The following is a 23,500-nucleotide window of genomic DNA, read 5'->3' as shown; positions in this document are numbered from 1 at the left end:
CTGGATGAATCCCCAGTTCACCTCCGTTAAGAATCTGCATATTTCTCAAAGCAATGGAAGAAAACACATTTGAAATGAATTTCACATAGGGATACCTACAGGAAAATTTATCAGAAACACAAGAATTAAAAGCAGCAGGATGAGAGAAGGCAAAAATACATTGAAAAAACCAATTATGTCTCACAACATGTTTCTGAGGTTGAGAATTATCAGTGTTTCCATCTTATATGGTGGGGAAGCTAAAGTATAGGGATGTTAGTGGTACTAAATGCAGTAATAGGGAAGCTGTAAGATTGAAACTGGAACTGTGATGGAATGAGTGGAGTGTGGGATATTTTTACACTTTTACACAAAGGCTGACTCAAAACTCATTTTTGCCCAGAGTTGGTTTAGTCATAAGAATCTGCTCCAAGCAGCTTTCTCCAGAAAGCCAAATCAGAAGACATCCAGGGCTTTGTACCTATAATTGCAATCCCATTACACAACAATAATTATATACTATTATAAAAAAAATGAGAAATATATATATAATTATATAAAAAATGAGAAAAACATTTCAATTAGTTGAAGCCACAGACTGGATTCTTATCTGAAATCAGTGCCAACTGACAGAAACCAACCAACTGAAACACTCCCCCTTTAAATTGAGGCAAAAGGACAAATTCTAGCCATGTCAGAGCCCTATGAAACTTGAGGACACCCTAGTAAAAAATCCTGCATTGTTCAATGTTCATTAAGGGGAATATCTTTCAGCTGATGGTCAAGTCATTGGAGCTATGCTGGTACACATCAGCAGAAGACCTGGTTCCTTTTCTTCTGGAGTGGGAAGAAAAAGCATCAGGAACAAGTGGTTGACTTCTCTCTGTTTTCCACATCCAGATGTATTAATTAAGACATCCATCTTTTCCTGCTCTATAAACCAGGTGAGAAGAGTGCGTTAAGTCCTGTGTCTTTCTCTAGATAGCATGATCCTTGAGTCTTTCTGAAATCTCTTGTATTTAATTCAGCATTCCAGGTACCAAAGATAGCTGAGTTGTGGAGGAGAACATGGATAAATGTCACCCCCTTCTTCTTCCAGTTTTTTTGGAAGGGATGACAGAGCGTGCATAGGAAAGTCCCTGCAAACACAAAGAACGTGGCCACAGCAGCCTCACCTGGGCACCTCTGTGCACCGAGACTGGCCAGCAGGTGCTGTTGTGGTAGGAGAGCAGAGTAGCTCACGGATTAAAAGTAAAGGCCCTTTGCTGCCCAACTAAAAGGGCGACTTGGCAGGAATGCAAAGCCTGCCCAAAGAAGAGTAGTAGTTCTGACTGCTCGGCACAGTTATTTCCATACCTCCTGCAGCCCTGGAGGGGCTGATGGCAGGACACCGGCCTGCCAGGCACCAGTCAGGCTGGAGGAGCACCGCACAGACATGTGCAGAAGATGCAAAGTGGAATAATAACAAGAAGGGTCTCTTGTCCCAAACAATATTATAAAGAGCATGAAAAACAACCAAATAACAACAAAAAAGCAACCCACAACTCAGGAAAACCGCCTAAAGCAATGCAGCTGAATTGAATGTCAGACTGACTTAAGCAGCTCCTTCGTTTCTAAACGCGAGTTTTGTTGAGAAGAAACAAAGCAAAACTCCCCCAAACCCGTTCCTTATTGCTATGTACATAATGATGCTTTATGCACCCAGTCCCTCCCTTTTTTTTTTCTTCTCATTTTTTTTTAACAGCTGAGCTCAGTTCCTCATTCTCATGGCACTTTGCAATTTATCTGTTTTCAGTGCGGACTCTGAGGGTGGAAATAGCCAGTCTTTTCTTCTGGCGTTTTGTCGCCATGTTCTTCTTCTGGAAACTGGCAGCTGTAAGTCTCCTCTCGGTGGTGTGGTGGTTGTGGAGCCAGCAGCAGCCTAGAGAAGTTATGTTCCACATCTGCAGTGAGAATAAGCAAAAGCACTGCACACGCATGTCTTCACAAGACCTTTCCCTACACAGACCCACCAAATCATACAGCAAATCAGTTCGTACTCTATTTATTCAACTTAACGTACTCCATTCTGAGTCTGGAGCAATGGACACGTTGTTCTCCACTGAAAAGCCCCAGGGAAGCCCACAAAGGTGCACTTACTGTCAACCATGTGGTATTTTTCTTTCTTCAGTGACCAGATGCAGAAATGCAAGAAGAAGGTCAGCAAGATGAGAACAAATACAGCCACTGCAGTAAATATGGCCAGGATGGTGGTATACATAGAGTCATCTGTAACACGAGATGCAATAAATACATTGAATAAAGATTAAGAAATCATATTATAATAAATATAATAATAAATATATTAAGAAATCATCATATACAATTGGCAAAGGAAAGGCAGTGCTTCCAAGGAAATCTTAAGGTTGATTTCCTCTTCCTGTGGCAATGGATAAGCCTGGTATAAAACCAGTGCAGATACTTGCAATAAAACTGAGGTGCTCCCAGTCAAGAGTGCCAGTATCGCCATCTGTGGGTAAAGAGGCATTCATGCAAAAAGCAGCGCTATCATTTGATCTGTCTACTCTGCTTTGCTCTTTTGATGGATTTGGCTTCAATGCTTTCTTGAAAAGCACTACAGCAAGCCAAATTTTCGCATTTATGTCAGCCTCACGGAGGTTAAAAGCAGCACCTTTTTGCAGTTTGTCTCAGCACAACTACCAATTTCCCTCAACGAAGGGCCCAGATCTGAAAGGTGCCACTGCCCCATAGGGGCAAAGGGGAGGCAGAGGCAGGAACAGTGCAACCTGCTGTCTTTGATACTCAATCATTCCTGTGCAATTAGATCCATGAAGAGACATGCGGTTTCAGCTGTGGGTGTCGTGGACTAAACGAATACTTGTAAAGGAAGAGGATGACCTACTAAGCTATTGTCTTCCTGAGAAAATCTAGCAAAACAGCAAGTTCAATGGAAAATGGATGGTTTGCAAACTGTGTGCTTTGTTCAAGGACATTTGCTGGGCTCTTCTCTTTATTGCTGACAGTGTTGGACTCTCTGCCTGGGTAAAAAATTCTACCTGTATTAATATTGCAAGAAACACAACAGCCATTTTCAAAGCCATCTTGACTGATAGCAAGCTCTGGATGGTAACATTGCAGCAAATCCACAACTAAAGACGTGCAGAGATCAGTTGAGGCTCAAGGAAACAAAGCATCGTGAGAAGGTACCTTGCTCCAAATTAACAGGGAAGCCACACACAACATTGTGTGTCCTGTTGCCTCGCTTCATTGTTAGAAACCCAGAACTTTCACAACTAAAAGAAGAAAGAGAGTCATGTTTAGAATTGTCCTGGCCTTTCCCTTCATTCCTCCCCAGCTTTTTTTCTCATCTCCCTTTCTTCCTTCCCTCCAGTCTTTCCACAGCTTGTTTCCTTTGTTCCTTTTTATAGCAGTGCAGGCAAAATTAGGGCTGTTCCCCAAGAAAATAACATTCAATTACAATTGTTAACATGCACATTTTTTGAGTCTTTGTTACAAGTGATGTCCACATTTGGTATAATTTTGCATCAGTTTGTGCTGGACTTGAAAGCAGGATGAATACATCACAGTTTGTTTTAAGTTTTGCTTTCAGACAGACTACTTAAAAAGCCAGAGAAGAGAGAAATGTCTCTTGCTGAATCTAAAAAACTAATCATTCTAATAATCTAATCTCATTGGTGACCTTGCCTTTGATTCAATTTTCCAGTTTAAATATTTATCATTTGATAAACGTATCATGCATATTACCAAAGAAGAAAAGTATCAACAAATACGTACTCAGTCCAGTTTTGGCACCAGCTATTCTTAACATTAGAATAGGTTCCTATCTCACATGGTTTACATTTAAATGAGTAGTCAATAATGCCTATAAGAGAAGAGAACAGGAATTAACAGTGGTCAGTGCCTCTACTGGAAGATGGGGGTAATTAGAGGATGATGTGTTTCCTCTACACTCTTTCTGCAGTATGAATCACCCCCCTGGAGAAATACGTAAGCAGCTCTTGCCAGTTTTGCATTTTTGCAAACCTATGGGTGTTACCTGCTGAGGCCATGGTATAAATGCCATTTTCCTCCCTTGCATTGCAAGCCTTCCCAAGAGGGGATTATAGTAAGTGAACAGAACCGTCAGCAAGCTCCTTATATTGACTTCTGCCTTTTAGAGCCTGTTTTGTTTATTTACCATACTTAACCAGCTCCTCGCCTTCTGCACATTCAGGCAGTTTTTGACAGGAGTCGCAGACCCGATTAGCACAGCTGTATCCCTGAGGACATCTGCAGTCCGTGTCCTCAATTTCTGCACATGGCTTGTTGCCTGTCAAGAAGAAAGAGAGAAGTTAGGCCTTTGCAACTGAGGCCAGAAATGGGTTTCACCATCAGTCCTACTGGCAGACTGATCCCATCACTACCAAGTAGTTCTTTCACCAGTTAGAGGAAAAATGCTGTTCAACTAGGAAGTTTTGTGACCTTAAAGGAAAAAGAATAAAGAGAGAAATGCTTAAAAACCCACAGTTAGTGGCAAAGATCAAGCAAAGATTATTTCCTGAGATTGATGATGGAATGTACAGGGCCACCAGGGTGCTGCCCACATCTTCCTCTGCTCATTGCTGGTCTCCTCTTATTGGTCTTCAAAACATAACAAAGGCAGCAAAAAAAAAAAAAGGAAAAAAGAAAAAGAAAAAGAAATAGCTTTGGGATGCTTCTCTCTGTGTATTACTAGTAGATGATCCTGGAGTTGATCTCACCAAGCAATGACTCTTCTACCTTGTGCTGACTGACCTGATCTCAGTGGGAAGGGGACTGCTGCAGGGTCTCCACAGTACTTCTGGCAAGTGCTAAATCAGAGGGAGTTGCCTTCCAGTCCATTTTAGCCTTTCTCATAGAGACTGGAACATAAAACGTGGATCAAGCAATCCTCCAGCTGCTGAACAGAGGCAGCCCATAGAGCAGTGGGGATCCCTCCCTCACCCTACAAGCACTGCCTCTTGTTTCACTTCTCCATGGTCACCACCAGCTCACCACCAACGTCCTACTCATCATGGTGAAATGGATACACTGCCTCCTGCACACAAACCCCCCACTGTACCACATGGAGGCCATGGGACCCTATTTTAGGACAGACAGAACCGAAAGGTGCATTCTTCACTGTAGGTCGTGCAAACAGCTGCATGGTCCCTACTATTGAGTTCTGGCTGCTGTTTTGGACAGCACTAGATGAGAACACCGTGATTATTGCTGGGACCATGGAAGAGGCCATCAGAGTCACCAGTTCTGTCTTTCAGCCTAGCAGGCACAGGGATGTCACCCCGTCACCCCTGCAGCCAGCCTGCTCCACCTCCAGTGTCTTCATTTGACTCAAAGTCACAGACAAGTGAGAATTCAGTACCATCGCATCACCACCTTAAGGTCAGGCAAGAATACAGGTTAGACGAGGCTGTGGAAACTAAAAATCATCTGAGACTTTTTCTGGGCATTTATTTCTTGGACAAACGTACATCAGAGGGATGGAGGGAATGAAATGGGATCTTCCCACTCTCAAAACCACAAAAGGCAACAGAGAGCATCACGCCCTGCATTCCCTCCAAGGTCTGAACGAGACAGACAATGCCCTGAGACCATGTCTGAAGGGAGCAAGGGCTCAGGAGTTAAGTGAACATTTTTTCTCAAGTGAGCAAGGCCAGCCCCCAGAAAACTACCTCTCCCTTTCTCGCTACAGAGCAAGCATAGACATATAACCAACCTGAAACACGAGTCTACCCTAACACGAAGGCACATCTTGAATTCAGGCAGACAGGAGGGAAGCCCTTGTGGTTTTGTTTTGCATACACAGCTACTCAAGATACATTTACACATGCACCTGCTCCCCACACTGCAATACCCTGGCTGACATAAATCACTAACAAAAAGCAGAAAGATAAAGGACACATCATTCCCTTACCTGTGCTTGAGATGCATTTAGGGCAGCATTTCTTTACACCCTTACTGACCACTCTCATCTCGCTCCCCTGGCATGGTGTTGCCAGAGTTTGCTGTGTCCATTGGCACAGGCACAGCACCAGCAGCAAGCAAACCTGAGTCTTGAGGGGCCCAAATTCACTTTTCTGTTCAGGCATGTCTCAAGCTATGCAACCCCAAAGCACGCTCAGGTGGGCTGGTATCAGGGCTTGCCCTGCAGAAGTCCTCCTTCCCCTGACACTGGGGGAAGGCAGCAGGCTTTTTGTAGTTGCGGCTGTGCTCTTCCTGTTCCTGTCCCTCTAGGGGCGGGGAAAATATTTTATTTTACACCATTAGATGCTTACAGGTCTAAGCAATGATGCACCAGTGGCTCCATTAAGAGAGCAGCTGTTTAGGAGCAAGATGTAGCCTCAATGGGTTTTACAAGTTGATATACAATGGAAAATTAATGCAAATTATTAAATCTGGGTGTGAACTGCAGCTCTCTCAGACTATTTCATTCTGACTTACAGCTCCTTTAGAAACCCTCAAGGATTTAACTATCAGATGTGCAGTGTATCGTAGCTCCATTCACCCACACAGATTTTCTGATTCTGTTCACTGATTTCAACTTCCTCACAATCTGGAGCAGCAGACTCCTGAATTATTTTCCAGAGCTGATATAACTTGATATAGATACCATGAAACCAACAAAAATAATGCTGCTGCAAGGTCAGCCCTGGTACCAAAACTGAGACCAGCCCCACAAGGCCCTCTAGGGACCCATGAAGTTCCTCTGCCCCCAGTTCCCTGGGATACAGGTAGCAAAAGACAGCTCCTCAGCAAAATTACACCAAAATTACACACAGGCACGGCCATGCCACCCATAATCATGACCTGCTGCTGGATTTCAATTCCACAGTCTTGTCCTATGCAAACACAGACGCACACTTCAACCACTGCTTTATGTTTAGCAGCTAAACATAAGCTTTTTTTTTATTATTTTTATTCTATTTTTCTTTGCCCTCTTGCATTTCAACTGTACCCTAGTGTTTGCTTCTATCCGTGCAGCTTGTGGTTACTTTTATGTGTGCACGGCGAAGATAACGTTTAAAATCCAACCTAATTCTCATTTGAGCAGATGAATTCAGACACAGAAGCAGCTCTTAACGGATTCTTTTCCACACTGCATGTGATGACACATAGGTCAAGGCAAGGGAGAGTCAGACCTGTGAAGAGAGATGAGTGCATGTGGAAAATGCCATGCCTTGGCATTTGACTCTTGCTGCGTTATTTCCTTAGTTTAATACGCAGCCTATGAAGCCTAAACAAATTTTGCAGACAGATCCCAGCCTTTGCTGTGTTCTATTCCTTCCTCCTGAAGATTCATCCACAGATCTCAAAGAGAAGGTCAGTTATCACACCCCTCACTTAGTCCTTGGTCAGGCAACTATTTACCTGTGTTCCTATCAGGAGCTGGAAGCAATTGGATAAATTTGGTACACAACAGACCCTTCTAGTTTTAAAAACATATGCTGCAAAACTTCTTGTACTGCTAAATGTGCTAGGTGAAACCTTGCTGTGAAAAGCTTGCATCCAAGCTAGCTGCAAGCAGGCTAAAGGCACAAGTCTCTGCGGTTTGTTTTCCCCACAAAATGCCCCAAGAAGGCCAGCAGTTAAGTTTCTGAAAACACAAGCCTCCTTCTTTGTACACCTACCACACAGGAGATCCCCTTCCCTTCCGTCACACGCTGCTCCTCACAGTTGTCACAGCATGGAGGAAACCCAGAGACAAGCGGAGGGCTACTGCTGCTTCCCGGCTGGCCACCAAGGGCTGGAAGCCACTGGACACCCTTTTTGGGCCCGGAGCCCCACCACAGGGTTCCGATCACCACCTCTTGCAAACAGCAAAACCACAAGGCCTGGGCTCCACAGGAAAGGCTACAGAGTGCTTCCCTTCTACAGAAAGCGCGGTGCAATCAGCAGCCCCCTGAAGAGGGAGAGGGTTGTAGGAGGATTTTAAGACCCTGCTGAGTCTGATGATGAAGGCAGGGTATTAGGCAAAAGCACCAGACCCTGCAGACCAGACCCTGCTCTGCAGACCGATAGTGATGACCATGTCTGAACTGCACGCAGGCCCTGACCAATTCTGAGGAGATTTTTATTATCCTCTTGTAAGAATAGGTTGAGAATAAAGAGAATGTGTTTCAAAACAGCAACATTTACGTTCATCCCAGGATTTTTTGACTGCAATACCATTGAAAATGCTCCTCCTTGCACAACAGGGCAAGGAATACCTAGGGGACACTAAGCCCTGCTGTGGCTGCAGCTAAAATGGGGACAGAGCACCCATACAGGCCTCGATAGCAAGCACTGCTGCTGCCCTCGTAAACAGCTTGCTACCAAACTCAGCCTCACACCTTCTCCTACCCTATGCCCCTTCCCCAGCAGAGGGAGGTTGGTGCAGTGTGGAAACTCAGCACCAGCACCTTCTAAATCCCCTTACGAGGTGTAAAAAGTGGGACAGGAAGGGGTACACCTTCCCCATTCGGGCCAGAACTTGCCTTGGCTCTGCAAGGCCTTGTCCGAGTCTCAAAAACACTGCTGGTCTCACCTGCTGGGAAGTGTTTGTCAGACTAGGAACCAATTTTCCCCCTATGTTTGGGAACAGATCACTCATTTCCTTCTATGTTTGGGAATGGTGGTGCTTTCTGAACTGGTCTCTACATGTTTTTGTTCTTGTCGAAGCAGTACAGTCGTGTGCAGACACCGCCAGATGACAGGACATGACGGTCAGATAACAGACAATAGCACATGCCAAGACTAAACCACTTGAGTCAGCAGTGACCTTTCAGAGGCAACACAACTATCTGGCTGCAAAATCTCTGGGGATTTTCTAAAGCTAATCTTACCTGTCTCTGAGGTAGTGACATTTCATCTGCCAACCCTTTCTTGCTCAGCCCTGTGTGTTTTGCATGTCATTACCGCCAGGGCCCAGGTCCCATCCTGCTGCCTGACCTGGCCAGGTTCCCAGCAGGCTCTGCACCTACTGGTAGAACAAATGCCCATTTCACCCAGTAATAAGCAGCAGTTTTCTCATCTCTTCACCAGTTTGGTGGCTGTATTAAGCAGGAGCTACAAAATTAACTATACAAAGTTTGACTAAAACTAAACACTTCAGAAAACAGTAATCCTTACATTTTTCAACTTCCTACACGAGCAGAGGTTCTGTCAATCCACTTGACCTGTGTTCAAAATTATAATCCCAAGGGTTAATAGGCCATAGGAAGTAATGCAATTTTCAGGGTTGCCTTAGCACTTATACCGTACTTTCTCCTTTGCATGCAACAGAAGGACATGGCACAGTCTAGAACAGGCAAAGAGATGAAGCTAGGGGCTGAGATGGTCAGAAAGGCCTCATGGTCCAGAGTCTGCAGCTGTCAGTACAAAGGAGCATCCAAATCCAGGAGCATCCAGTACAAGTCTGCGGAGTTTGGACTGAATTGTCTCTGTAATGCCAGGCTCTAGTTTCTCAGTCTTGGAGGAAGGGGTCTTAATCTTGTGTGACTGTCTCCAAGAAATGAACCTCGCTTCTGAGAGTGGGGCCTCAATGCAGCAGGAGACCCAGGGAAGATAGGTTTCCTTTCCTCCCTTCAGCAAAGAGACACAGAAACAAATGTTATCATAGACCCCAAGTGCAGTGACTCATCTCATGCTCCAGTCTCCCAAGGAACATGCCAATACCTAGCTATCGGTTCAGGGCATAGGTGAACATAGGTGAACACAGTGGTGGAAGAGAAGAAAAGCTATTACAGATCCCCCAGCCCCTTCTCCCTCCTCTGTGCTACCATGACCTGCATGCACAACACTAGGAGGGGTGCTCAGGGATGAGATTTGAAGGAAGAACCAGGGGATTCTTCCACCTGCTGAAGCACACAATTTGGCAATTTGCACCTCTCCAGGGCACTCATTTCCAAGATTAATTTCATAGCTGGCTGAGAGTTCTAGTTTCACCCACCTTGATGATATCTCACCACGAGCTGAGTGTTACACACGCTGCCAGGTGACTCATTTTACAGTTTTCATTTTGTTTGAGGTCATTGGAGTCACTGGTTTGCTGACTCTTCAAGCTACCTTTTGGGAAGAACAACAACAACAAATGACAATAGTGTAACTGCTTCTCAAATGTAATTAATTCTTGCAAGGCCTGTGGCTTTACAGACACTGCTTGGACTTGGTGCTGTCAATGTTAAGTCAGGGAGAGTTTTTGGTTTCCTGACATTGAGATTTTGCTGATTTCTTATAAAGGGTGATTAAAGCAGCAAGCCATGCACTTCTACAAGTAAGAGGTTATTCATATGAAGTCTATGTAATTTCTGAATGACTATATGTTAGACCAAGGCAGAAATTGCCTTGTAAGCTGTACCTCATAAGCTCTCTCTCCCCTGCTGTAGAAAACTCCATTGCTGACTAAAGGATTCATACCATTGTACAGAATTTGTCTATATTGTTGGAAAGCAAACGTCAGTCTTTATTATAGATCCCTTTGCTGGGGCATGACAGCAGTAGGAGGAGTAGCTCACGTGAGGTGATGTGACTTGTTGTACCTGCAGCAGAGCAGCAGCTCTGGTGGGCTGCGGGAAGCTTGGAGGAGCAGCCAGGGCAGCAGCGAGCACACGAGCCTGGTACCACGATGGATACAGGGACAGCAGTTCTCCAGCAGGATACCCTTTGACAACTGACAGAGCAGTGATCTGGTTACAGCTGGAAACTGGAAGACAAAATTGCTACGTGTTCCTTTCACTCCTTGGGATTTTGGAGTGAATTGGACTGGCTACCATGGGGGCTTGAAGAGTCTGGGGTATTTGCTGTGCCTGTTTAAGGTCTGCCCTCTTTTGGCCCGTGGGGAGAATTACTGCCCTGCAAACCTGCACCGGATAAAGCTGGGGTTGCAGGAGTCAAGCAGTGTAGCAAAAGCAGAAGCGGTTCACATAGTGCCACATGTGGGTTCTCTAGGCAAGATAAATTCTTCTCACCCTGAAAAAAAACAAAACAAGGGCTTTACAAAGACTGGATCCTTCCTCTGAGCAGCTCTAAGCAGCCTGCAGCACATACACAGCACCTCTCTGTTACTTACACTGCCTGGCCACCAGCAGCGGCAACTCCCCAAAAACGCAGGAGCACAGGCTGGGTAGTAAAAACATTGACATTTCATAAAGGGAAACTTTATGAAACCAGACATAGGCTAGAAACTCAAGTCACTGACGTTATTAAGCTGTGCGTTTCCTCTTCAGCTTGCCACTGTGTTATCAGCAGATGTGACCTTTCTGAAGTTTCTCATGGCAAACCTGAGTCATTCGGGTGTACTTCCAGGTCAGAGGAGAAGGTGGTGAGGAAGAGAATATGCATGACATAGGAGCTGCAGTAGCCATAATAGTAGGCACTTGTCATGTATTTTAGGAGGGGAAAAAAAAAGACAAAGGAGAAATTTGTTTTTCAAAAGGTTTTTTGCAGTAGTCCCATGACACAACCTCCATCTGTGAAGCGAAGCAATTCCAAACATGCTGATCCCATGCCCTGTAAGTCATGGCTAGTGCAGTTAAAAAGTTAAATTATTCATGGAAAAACTGGCTTTATTCTCAAGTACAAAATTATAGCCTTTTTTATAGATGGTTCTTAAAACAACGAAGAGGTCAAATTTTAGTGACAACATTGATGCAGAAAGTCTTACATGTGCTTAAATGAATTCCTGAGCCAGGGCTCTGTGGTGTCCAAGACGCATTTATCTTACAAATCATAAAACTTCACCAACTACTCTGCCACTATAGTTCAGTTCACGCTAAAACCAGAGCATACAGTTGTTTGCATAATAAAAGAAACAGGTATCTTTGCAATCAGAAAGAGAGGCTTAGGGCTTTTTTAAATTAAAAAAAGGCACTTAATTGTGTTACACCAGAAAAAAAAAATCTAGTATAGCCTTATCTTCATCAGCTTAGATGAAGCAGCACAACTCCGCCCGTGTCGCTTGAGTGCCTGAAAAGGGGGAAATCTGAATGGCTGAAAAACAGGAACTTACTCTGTGACACAGCCCGTATCTTTGAGAAGGGAAAGTTTCATTTCTAGCACGTAGGAAGACAAATGTAGGCTGAAAGCAGCACCAAGGTGTTCAAGAGGCTCTGCCTATTTTTAACTGGGGGTTTTAGAGCTTGTTTGTTCCATGGTTTTCATTCTGGAATGAGAAACCCAAGCAGGTTTTTGACAGGAAAGCAACAAGACCGAGCATAAATTTTAAACGTTATCCCTTTATTTAGAGCAAAGTAACTACATCAGTTTATTAAACCAGTCTACCAACACCCAAATACTCAAAAAAATCATATCATAAACATAAGCATTAAACATTACCGTGGTATAACTGCAGAAAGGATTATAGGTCGTCGGCACAGGAGTTGGATACAGAAGTCCTACAGCAGCACGGACAGGCTCACAGTCACACATCGCCATAAAAGCCCGCAGCACAGACTTGCTGATGCACACAAGCCACAAGGCCTGCTGGATTCTCTCCACTTTTCCACATTGATAAGCAAATTCAACTCATGCTCAGCTGCCCTCGCTTGGCTGTGCGCTTCCAGGGCCACCACCATTCTGTTCTTCCACCAGAGGGAACAGCCCAGGCCCCGATTTCCAGGAAATCTCCTGAACAGAAGGCTGTAGGAGGGCACAACAACACAGAGCACTCAAGCATCTTCCTGTGCAGCTCAGCCGGAGGGCAGGAAACAAGAAAGATTCGTGGAAGCAGCTGGTGAGCCCACACCACAGCATCTCTCTGCTGCCACAGCAGCACCTCCATCAGCACCTCATTTGTTCCTGTGGGCTGCGTTGCCATCCATCATTACCCCACAGCCTCAGATAGCTCATCGCTTATCTGCACCGTGCTCAGTTATGTGGAAACGTGGTACGAGCAGTATTGCCTCGGAAGGGCAGGCTACAAACCTGATAAGCATTGTTTCTGAGAATTGGCCGCGTGCTCTCTGGAATCCATTTCCCAGATTCATCCATTGTACTCCACCGCCCAATTCACAGCAAGATGACAGCATCTAGACCACAGCACGCTTTCAAACACCTCTACATTCATAACTTTTTTTGAAAGGGCTGAGCCTTATCGTCTCGAACCTCCCAGCAGCTAAGGTCGGAACTGCTACCAGGCACAATTCGCAAAGCACAATACTGCACCGCTCGCTCAGTTCACCAAGACAACATGTCAATTTAAAGCCTGCTAAGCCATAGTTTTGCCCATTTGGTGATCCTGCTTTTTTGTGAGAATTACACTTCGATCAAAGCGGGTATCTCTATTCTTGCAGCTAGGTCACTGTGGCCAAATCTAAGCTATCCAAAAATTTTGATACACTTCAGCCCAGACAGCAGAGAACAAGCTCCCACACCTCTTCTTTGTCACAATTAGCACAATTAGGGAATTCCTCTCATTGGCAGTCTCAGGAAAGGTCAGGGTCCATGTGCTCAGGCTACACCCATTGCAGTCAGTGGCTACGATGGTGCAACAGCTGAGTATAAATAAGGTTAATTAGCAATTAATAGAGCACCCTCCACCATGCTTGTAAAATGACAAGATGTCACGCCAGGTCAGGATGAACAGAGTAGTCTAAAAGGCCCCCACATGACTTTAACGAAAGAACTAGAAATCTTCAGAGGACCCCTGACAATTGAAATAATTTTTTAAGGGTCAAATGCTCCAATACAGGAACCTTCTGAAAAGTTAATGCTCATCTTAAGCTCCCATGCTGGAGTAATACCATTGGCTTCTTTGTACTCCCCAATCATACACATCAAACATGCACATCTAGCCACTACTACAATTTATTTGAAAGAGTCAGTACTATAACCTCATATATAATACAGATATTTATATACATTGTATATGCACTTCAAAATAGGAAGCCACTAAGTACACCATATGTATAACATATAATGAAACATGTTTAAAACATGTTTCTAGACAACCAGTTGTATTCTTGAATACATTTCCGTGCTGCATATTTTGCCATATGCTTTGGTACCGTGTATATAAAATATATGAGTTATCTACTAAGGAGTATTTGAAGTGAAAACATTTCTGAATGATATAACTTTCAAATTCACTTCTCAAACTTTTACACCGAGATATTTAAATTACATTAAAAGTTATTGAAAATAACACTTACTTGTCTCTCAGACATTCGGCTTTGAAATTTTAGATAACAAATTCAATATTCTTTAAAAGACATCGATTAACTCGCGAAAAAAAACATTACAGAAGTAAAATTAATTTCAAACAGCATGCAGGCAAACAACCAGGTGTATTTTAACTGTGAACAGACCACGTGAAGAAAACTTCCTTCAGTTCTGAGGCAGGTTCCACTGACAGTATGCAGAAGTGAGCATCCATATGAACAGTCAGAGCATAGTTTAGGCATGTATCCACTGTTTCATGATCTTCACGTATCTTTGCAAAAATACAACTCTCGAAGGCCCATATGGTCAACACTGTGTTAAAAGTTCAGCTTGCCTCTTATCAAGAGACAACATCTAGGGAGTTATCACCACAAAGTTATCATTCATCAGCAGAAAAACCTCTAAGTGTCCATATACATGCTACTAAATTTAGGACATAAAAAGGTTTTCCCCAAATCCAGACCACCTGGAAACAAACTTGCTTGTGGGTTTCTCCATCCACGGCATTACTTTGAAGCAAGCAATCAACTCCCACAGAAGTGGTTCAAACTAAGCTATTTTACTCTTCAAGCTTGACTGAAGCAGCCTTGCTGAGGATAGACACACCAGGATATTCAGCACAACAGAACATCCACCAAGAAGCAGCACAGAGCATATTGTATGCACAAAACTTATAGATAAAACATTAGTTTTATACAGCAACTACTAAAGTCTATAATGCAAATAGGTTGTACTCTACTTTCCCCCTGCTCTCAATTACAGTTTTCACTAATAATGTTCTGATCAGAAATTACCATTCCCTTTGCCTTCTGACAGTGAGTACACAGATTCTACTTTCCACACCAATGAAGATCTCAGCTTTCCAAACACTTGGAGATCTGGAGCTACTCAATGACAGTGAATAATTCCATTTGTTGGCCTGTGGGGATACTGCTCAGTGTTAACGTGACATTTTCTCAATGGGTCTGCCCAAAAGAAAGGCAGAAAGGAAAGAAGTGGCACTGAACAGCCATCTCTTAACTGTTGCTTAAAAGCCAGCACCAGAATTAGCAGCTGTGACAACCGTCTCTGGAGGCACAGTTGACATGCGCCACTTATTTTGACTAAGGAAAAAAAAAAGAAAAAAAATGGAAGCACAAAGGAAGCTGGCTAGGTCCATCCATGGAGATTCTCCACCTAAAAGGAAGAGAGCTCCTTTGGGAGCTCAACTGAAACCCTGGAAATGGCTCCACTGAGAGAAAAGACGTACCCTGCTCAGCACCTCAAAATTGTAGGGCAAGATATAAACCTAATTATAAAGCAGGTCTTTTAATTTTCCCTGTATGTCAGTTTGCTCAATGATTAGCTCTTACAGCTTTGTAAACACTTTCTGCAGCCCAAAGACAAGCGGCTAGAAACACACAGAGGACTGTATCAACTCAGGCCCAGTACCAGGGATGCTGTGCACAGGATCTGCCTAATAGGAGGAGTCATGATTTGAGAGCAGTTACTCCCATGGGTCCTAATGCCAAAGGGATGACTCAATGAGTCCCAAAGGACTGGAAGTGCAATTAAACAATTACATACATCCACACAGATAGCCGCTGAAAGTTGCGTCACGTTAGTTGTTACGATTGATCGGCTCAGAAATGCAGGAAACAGTAACGCAACGTCAAGTCAGTTTTTGATGAGACTGGAATTGGAGTCGATTTGTTCTTCCTGGACAGGAATTCGAAAGCTCCTTTCTTCTGAAAGACACACACACAAAAAATAATGTACAGAGCAGAAGGCAAAGGCAACTCAGGGATTTTCTTAGGTTCACGGACAACTAGGCACCTATGAGTGACTTTTGGTCGCTGCTTGACCTTCCACAGCCAGTGCTAGGAAAGACCAAGCACAGGGAACACTGAAAATAAACTATACCACTGCTCCATGAATGGAACATGAGGCAGCTGTGGGCTGAATCAAGAGCCAAGCTACCACCAAATTCCAAATAGTGAGCCTGTTTCTTCTCAGTCAAACCTTTCCTGCATTTGCAGGAGACACTTCAAGACAATTCACTTCTTTGTGGACAAAAAAGTGCACACTATACTCATAAAGATTCTCGGTTCTGGATCCTCTCTGTACGGAATAGAATTCCATACAAAAATTCATAGCTTTTTTTTTTTCAGGGATTAAGGGGAGACGAAGATAGGAGATAAAAATGAGAGAAAAAGAAGACTACAAATCAAGTCCATTAGTTAATGATACACTGGTATATGTTCTAATGATTCACATCAAGAGCTGTACAGGAATAATTTCACATCGTTTCCAGCAGCACATTCTAGAAACTCAATCCTTCCACACAGCAACAGGCAGAGGAATCTCTGCTCTATAACGCTGCAACCTTGAGATACTATGATCTCCAGTGCACCACGACTAAGAAGAGGAGTGAACATTGGCTGAGTAGCACAATGTCATCTGTGGTTAATGCCAGGTAGATTTCATTATGATGGAAACAATCAAAGTGCAACTAAGCATCCCTGATTATCCTCTTTCCTATATATTTTTCTCCCTAACGAGATACTCACTCTGATGGTTGCTCCTATAAGGCCTCTTCTTGGTCGTTTTTTTGGCTGCTTGGATAATCAACAGGAAGATGGACATTCCAGACACCATAAGTAATATCAGACAAATAAGGATAAGTGATAGAGATCCTGGTAAAAAAATATAAAAAGAATATACTAACAAAAGATTTATGATTCTAGCTGGAATTTCCACGAGAAAGACTCATTTCATTTGTGAAGAGATCAGTTTCAAGTGAAAACGAACAACTAGCTCTCAAATAGAGAGACTAGACTGGTCATTCTATCTCCTTACCCCAGTTAGTCTCTGTGGGGCTGTTCGCATCCGAGCAAATAACGGAAGGGATCACACTGGATTTGGAAGGTGAGAGCACTGTAGGTGATGTATTATTCCTGTGGTTGGCAGTAGAAAGATCCAAAGCAGGTGTTGCACTCTGAGGAGTTGGCTGTGTCACATGGCTGCTGCAAACAGCATCATCTGTTTTTGTTCCTGCTCGAAGAGTTGTTTTCCCAACAGTGCTGCAGCTACAGATGTAAAATAAATTAGTGTAGTTCTTCAAATAGTTGCAGTAACGACTTTATTAGCCACCTCCATGGAACAACAGAGTGAACACTGTGATCCATGTTCTATCAATACAAACTCAGGCTTCACCTTTCCTAGGTTCTACAGATACAGAAGGAACAATTAAGCTAATCCAAGTTATTACCAGAAAAACTGAAGTTCTATTTTTGTTAGCATCTGTGCATATAGTAGCCTTGAAGCACAGGTGCGCTTGGCAAGGGAACTTTTTGCTACACACATCTCCAGGCTTTTAAATATAAAAAAAAGCTGTGAATGCTGCTATTGCCATAGGTGAAGATAGAAAGGACAGAAAGCAGACAGATGCCTCAAATCAGTGCACAGACACTGTGCTGGTGACTTGGGAGTAATCAGCAATGTGGTTTCACTGCATTTACTGCTTGTTTATTCTACACATCATAACTTGGGCATCAGTGGCTACAAAGGTAAACCCAAAAACATTGCTCTGAATGTGTTGGGCTCAGTCATACATACTTGGTCCAACGTCGACAGTTTCCATTTCCCCCTGTGGAATAAAACCCTTCAGGACATGGTAAGCATACTGAAAAAAAAGGCAGAATTTGAGTTCAGTTAGCAACGCAACTGCATAGTAGTAGCTCAGCAGTAGTTATGCTAACAGCTTCTAAAACAGACCCAACAAAATGCACACAGCCTACAGAAACCATAGGCTATGTCGAGTCAGAAGTAGCATGGCATGCCCAGTGGTTCATTTTAGTCTGCAGCTAGCAAGGTTTCCTGTCTTCTCTACAGTCTAATTATGCATATTAATGAGGAGAGCACTGAGATTTCTCACAGCTCAAATTACGCAGTAGCAGTTTGCACGACTGCTATAAACACTTGCTTGGAGATACCAATGAGATAAATGACAACAGCTTTTGTACTAGAAATAGCAACTGTCTCATCTGAAGCAGAAGCAAGAGGTTGGAAAATAATGTCCCTGACTTACCACTCCCCAGGGGATATCTGGCATCTGGCATGTAACCAGCTATACACCTGCAAACTCTGTCAGAAGTCTTCTCACACTTCTTCACTTCCACGCTCCCCTTTGCTAGGGACAATAAAGGGAGACAAGAAATTAGACAAGGGAGAGACAAGAGATTAGAAAGCACAAATTAATCACTCAGTGCCTATCAACTGTGTGTAGAAACACTCTGCAAAGCTTAGCAGTAATTCTTGAAAAACGAATTTTCAGGCAGCATAAGCCCACTTCCCTTTGAAGGCTCTATCGTTAGTATCAACCAGGAGATACCAGCTATTGAAACAATAACCCAGAAAGTCTTTGGGCTCAGTTTTCTCAGGAGATAGGCTGCATGAGATCAGCCTTCGAGGAAAGCACACAGAGACTGGTTCCCTCTCAGCTTCCTATCGAGGACTGACAGCTATAGAACCAACTTACTCGTTTTGCAGATGGTACAGCTCTTGCAGAAGTTGTGGTTGTACTCAGTACTGAAGTATTCGTTTTGACAAGGGGCACAGACCGTGTCTGTTGTTGCTGTGCAACGACTTCTCATTCTTTCACCTAAAAAAGGCCACACAGGAGGAGCAATTGATTGTTATCAGAAGGAAATCCTCTTCATTTTTACACACTAGAACAGGAAGTGCCCAGAAAATCACAGTTCCACTTACAACTCTGACTGAAACAGTCAGCAGCTTTAGATATTCCAGAATCCCTAAGAAATTTGTCCCATAGCATCCCTGTAAATTAAGCAGGCTATAAAGGCCTGCTGACTTGCTAAGAGTCAAGGTCCCTGATGCATTCCCAGTATCCCAGCATGTTCCATGCATCACTTCTCCAGACTGCTACTTCACATGGTTTAGCTATCAGGGTTTGCAGCCAACGTCAACGAGGAAAAAAAAGCAGTTTTTATCATGGTAGTAGGTCTGTTATCTATGTAATACAGTGGCTTTGTGACAGATCTTGCCTTCCCATATTAGATATATCATACAGTTCAAGTCAAAGTAATCCGGAACAGATAATATAATGACAGACTGTTTAGGTTTCAAGGCAATTCAATAGTGAAGCATTCGAGAACATACGTTTGTATGTATCTTTCTGTTGGCATCCTCAAAGCCCATTAGGCATGAATGAATGGCTTTGTGCTTTGATTTACATCTGCATTACCATCCATCAGCAAACGCTACCAGCTCCATTTTATTTACAGCTAGACAGAACAAGATGTAAGGCAGGCATTTCCTACTACTCCCAACAGCATACGTGCATCACACATTGCATTTAGAGCCAAGCTCTGAATGTTTGCATCCAGATACTAACCCATATGACACACAGCACACTCATGGAAGAACTGATTTATGCACCAGGATCTGTGAGCAAAACTACTTGTCCAAATTGAAACAGCAAGTTAGCAACCAGCCTCTGAAAAGGAGTCAGACACGTTTCTTCCATCTCACTGGCTTCTCTCCACACAGCACAGGCTGCAGGAACAGCTTTAATGACTAGGGTTTTACAGCTGAAGCTAAATATTATCCTTAATTAGTCCTTATTCTCCTATAATTCTTTCATTTTGGTCCTGCACTTTCCATTTCATAGGTGAACAATGAGCACCAAGCCTCTTGCTCACTCTGATTTTTCTCTGTATTTTATTGAGTGCTGTCAGTGGCAAAGAACAGGAGATTCTGAGCAACCACTGTATATATAATTCATTTCTCCATTTTCACCACCTACACGATGAGGAAGAAATGTAGGAATTTCCCCACGATCAGCAGATTAGCTAACAAAGCAAAAAAACTGGTAAGAGCTCTTTCAGAATAAGTAGTAACAAAATTTAAATATAAAGGATTATCTGTGTCTGCATACAAGCATGCACTTCCTTAACCTGAGTTGAGAAACGTTCAGATTTTAACAGTTTTGAGAATAATGCAACTGCCTCAAGTCTTAGATTTCAGGTTGAATGGGGATTTATTCCAATCAGCATCTTTGAAGATAATACTACGTTCAATTTCTTCTGCATCTGTTCACACAGCATCAATTTTATGTAGTAGAGAATTATAAAAAGAGAAAGCAACTACTGTGGAAGAAGCACATAAAGCCTCATGCAAGATTTGACGCTGACACTGCACTTACAGATGTGATCTGAACACCTTCTAGGGGTGTGAATGTACACTTTTAATACAGTCAATATTGATTGCCCCTTGAACAGCAAAATTATCTGTTAATTGTGGTTACACTGCATCACAACCATTACTTTAAAGAAACCCAACTATTATAGTGTTTGAGGTTTGCTAGTTTGCATTTTTGCTTCTCAGCATCGTTTTCAATGATATTTGGATGTGGAAAAAATACACAAAATCTAAAATTTATACTCTTTTTTTTTTATAAAAAGGAGAGAAGTACAGATCTTGTCAAGTCATGCTTTGCTAATCTAGATCTGTGAATCAGACTCTTACTTCCCTTCACTGGGCAAAAATAAATAAATGTGGAATTTCTTCACGGACCAACAAAAGCTGTGTGCCTAATATCTGTAACTCACTTTTAATTAGTTTTATCTTTTTCCTTAGAAAAGACCTTGTCTTAAGTAGCGTAAGCCTTGCTAAAAAAAAGCTTACAAAATACCTATAGCAATTACTTGAAATTTTCTGTTATTACAGAAGATTTCTGGGTTGAATGTCTTTTTAATAGGTAAAAAGTAACATAAATGATACCCTCTTTTCTCAGATAACTCTCCCACAATGAAAGCGTAACAGGCTGACACAGTAGGAAACTCAGACCACACAAAAGAAATGTCTCTCAAAGAAGAGAATCCCTAAACTTAGTATGTTACAGAAATAATGTCAGTCTACAGTGACGACAAGTGCTCATCAAATGCTTTTTTTCCATGTTATGCTTCCTAACCTGAATATTTTCATCAAGCTATTTCCCTCCCACCCCTTCTGGGTTATTAACTGATAGATATTGTATCAAACAAGTACAACAAATATCAGGGAAAAATCACTTACCAGGAGCACAGTACTTGCAGCATTTTTCACCAAAGGGATATTGATGTTCTTTGCACTGCAACCCCAAGCAACAGGTAAAAACAACTGCTAGCAGCAAGAACAAAATGGTAAAATAACGCAAGGAAAAAGCTACAGCCACCATAATGCAGCCCCACTTTCCCCACCAAATTCTGACTGCAGCAAACTCTTGGAAGAGATGACAGCAAACTGCTGGCGACCAGAACAAATTCATATGTCGGTTGCTGGGAATTTCCCAGCAAGTGTTCCCCGCCCCCATACTTCTTCCCACCCCTTGGCAAGCTTATTTTTTGCATTTTGTAACCGAAATACTCAGAGGTAGAAAGACAGCATGCTGAATAGTGTTATGAAAAGACTTTGCCTTAAAAGAGAGCACCCCTGGCCTGGTACGTACCTCTCAGCGGTGTCACATACGCGGTTTGGATGTCAGGAGAACTAGGTGGTCCTTGTTCTCGTAGGGAGAAAAATTAAAGCAATGCCGAGGTAACAGCTGAAAACCCTTACAGATCTGAGCCACATGTGAAATGAAACATAGCCCACACAGCCTTACTCCTTAAAAGGTGAGGTGCTGATGGATTCTCGACCCTTGGTCTCACTGGGACAGCAAAGCCGTGACTTTTATTGCTGCATAAAAACAACCAGCTATTTTTGATGCCTATTTATTGTACTGAAGCAAACCCCCTGAATGCAACTCCCTCCTGCTGTACAAACCAGCAATAACACAGCAAGGTTGGGGCGCAGCACAGTAGCACTGCAGTCCAACCCTCACCTGACCCAAGCATGTGGAATAGACCAAAAGGTGATCACGCTAGAATTAATAGGTTTAGTTATCCAGATTCACTACTGGAATTTTACTAATCTGATGTTATTGACCCAGGATCCAAACTGAAAACTCTTCCAATGCCAAGAGATTTCAGCAACCCTTATTGTAAAAGCCCAAATAAAAAAGACGTCCTACAGTAATCAGATGGTTTATTCACATTAAACACATCCAGACTTACCAAAGTGGATCTGCTGTCAATTTACATGTAAACGTAAAGACTTCATTGGAACAGAAGCACACTTGGATGCCCAATTAGCCTGCAGTACCTGGAAGGACTGCACAGCAATACAGCTGGCATCTTTTTTGCCAGACTGCTGCTTCTCATTTCTTTCTTCAGTTACTGCGAGACTGTTTAAGAGTGGGAGGGAAGATAGAAAAGTAAGGCAGAACACTGTTTTTCTACTACTCCTATTTTCCAAGTATTTTGGAAAACAATCACTATGGGAAAGAAGTCATACCTTAAAGCCATTCCTTCCAAAAGGGAGCAGAGCCGACAGAACACGTAAAACAGACCAGCTAAACTTCACCACCTTCACGCTCGGAATCTGCACGCAGGAAATATCCAAATCTCTTCCAAGTGTAGGATCACACTCGATATTTAAGTGGCTTCATGACTCCGTTACTCCCTCAACAGCATCCAGCCAGACTTTTAAAAAATATTCTTTCACAAACAGCAGACTTTACTTGTTCAGTAAGTCAATTAATATTCAGTAGGAAACTGAAAACGTAAACTCTCATGATATTCAGAAGCAAGGTATAGTTTAAAATTTGCTACATACATTTAAACTGAAAACTCTCCAAATGCTAGAGCAGCAATGACGAAACACTGAGGTTCTTTTTAAGGATGTTTTTTTTAAGGATGCTTTAATACAAATGAAATACACATTAATGAAAGCAGTCAGCGCACAAACTTTCAGTTCAACTTTTACGTATAGCATCCTTTAGCATTACCAGGCTTGGTTTTGCCAGAGTCCTTTATGTGGCCAATATTATGCAAGTAAATAAAACATGGCATAACCACAGTGCTCTCTCCCTGGCATTTACTACACTCCTCGGCTGGGTTTTTGGCAATGCCAATGAACCTCTCCCAGATGCTGTCTGACATTGCCATGGGGACAATGCATGCCACAGACTGTTCCCAGAAAGCAGCCTAGAGGCAGCTGCTTCAGTGGCAGCAGGAAGAGTTTCAGAGTGGTGAGCTGAGCCATGCTGTGTGTCAAAAATAAGACCCTGTCCTGCTTTCATTGAACATTTTTAGACAGGGGATTTTGTTCTGAACTTCCATAGACTCTGCAATCAAGTACATGTAGGGAATAAGTAAGTGTGGAAGCCAGCGGGGACTGGCCAATGTGGCCAACTTCCCAGATCAGTCTCCCCAAACTCCTTTCAACACAAGATTATCACCTGAATTTAGCCGTTTCTTACAGT

General features: G+C 42.9%; 2 protein-coding genes across 2 annotated transcripts; both read right to left on the bottom strand.

Moving 5' to 3' along the window:
• Nucleotides 1-533: 533 nt before the first annotated feature.
• Nucleotides 534-6,227, bottom strand: TNFRSF18 (TNF receptor superfamily member 18). Its single transcript, XM_035557540.1, has 6 exons — nucleotides 5,933-6,227; nucleotides 4,178-4,309; nucleotides 3,775-3,862; nucleotides 3,187-3,272; nucleotides 2,119-2,247; nucleotides 534-1,922 (listed from the first exon to the last, which is right to left on the bottom strand). The coding sequence occupies exons 1-6, from the start codon at nucleotides 6,105-6,107 to the stop codon at nucleotides 1,771-1,773; spliced, it is 762 nt and encodes a 253-aa protein (XP_035413433.1). The 5' UTR covers nucleotides 6,108-6,227; the 3' UTR covers nucleotides 534-1,770.
• Nucleotides 6,228-12,217: 5,990 nt separating this feature from the next.
• TNFRSF4 (TNF receptor superfamily member 4) lies at nucleotides 12,218-21,713 on the bottom strand. Its single transcript, XM_050714864.1, has 8 exons — nucleotides 21,644-21,713; nucleotides 21,232-21,315; nucleotides 18,674-18,796; nucleotides 18,224-18,325; nucleotides 17,752-17,818; nucleotides 16,993-17,222; nucleotides 16,704-16,829; nucleotides 12,218-15,881 (listed from the first exon to the last, which is right to left on the bottom strand). Exons 3-8 carry the CDS (start codon nucleotides 18,786-18,788, stop codon nucleotides 15,811-15,813), a joined length of 711 nt encoding a protein of 236 aa, XP_050570821.1. The 5' UTR covers nucleotides 18,789-18,796; nucleotides 21,232-21,315; nucleotides 21,644-21,713; the 3' UTR covers nucleotides 12,218-15,810.
• Nucleotides 21,714-23,500: the final 1,787 nt, after the last annotated feature.

This window comes from Cygnus atratus, chromosome 21, assembly GCF_013377495.2.
Source record: "Cygnus atratus isolate AKBS03 ecotype Queensland, Australia chromosome 21, CAtr_DNAZoo_HiC_assembly, whole genome shotgun sequence".
In the NCBI taxonomy this organism is placed as follows: domain Eukaryota; kingdom Metazoa; phylum Chordata; class Aves; order Anseriformes; family Anatidae; genus Cygnus; species Cygnus atratus.
The sequence above is the reverse complement of the archived record's forward strand: the minus strand, read 5'-3'. Positions and strand labels throughout refer to the sequence as shown.

Bases quoted from the DNA above. Each gene is read 5' to 3' on its own strand.
- TNFRSF18 (XM_035557540.1), bottom strand. From the start codon at position 6,107: ATGCCTGAACAGAAAAGTGAATTTGGGCCCCTCAAGACTCAGGTTTGC. The intron at 4,310-5,932 runs GTAAGGGAATGA...TCTTCTTGACAG, and splicing joins TAAATGCATCTCAAGCACAG to GCAACAAGCCATGTGCAGAA. The intron at 3,863-4,177 runs GTAAATAAACAA...CTTCTCTTATAG, and splicing joins CGAGGAGCTGGTTAAGTATG to GCATTATTGACTACTCATTT.
- TNFRSF4 (XM_050714864.1), bottom strand. From the start codon at position 18,788: ATGAGAAGTCGTTGCACAGCAACAACAGACACGGTCTGTGCCCCTTGT. The intron at 16,830-16,992 runs GTAAGGAGATAG...TTTTTTTACCAG, and splicing joins CCCCACAGAGACTAACTGGG to GATCTCTATCACTTATCCTT. The intron at 15,882-16,703 runs GTGAGTATCTCG...TGTGTCTTTCAG, and splicing joins TTATAGGAGCAACCATCAGA to AAGAAAGGAGCTTTCGAATT.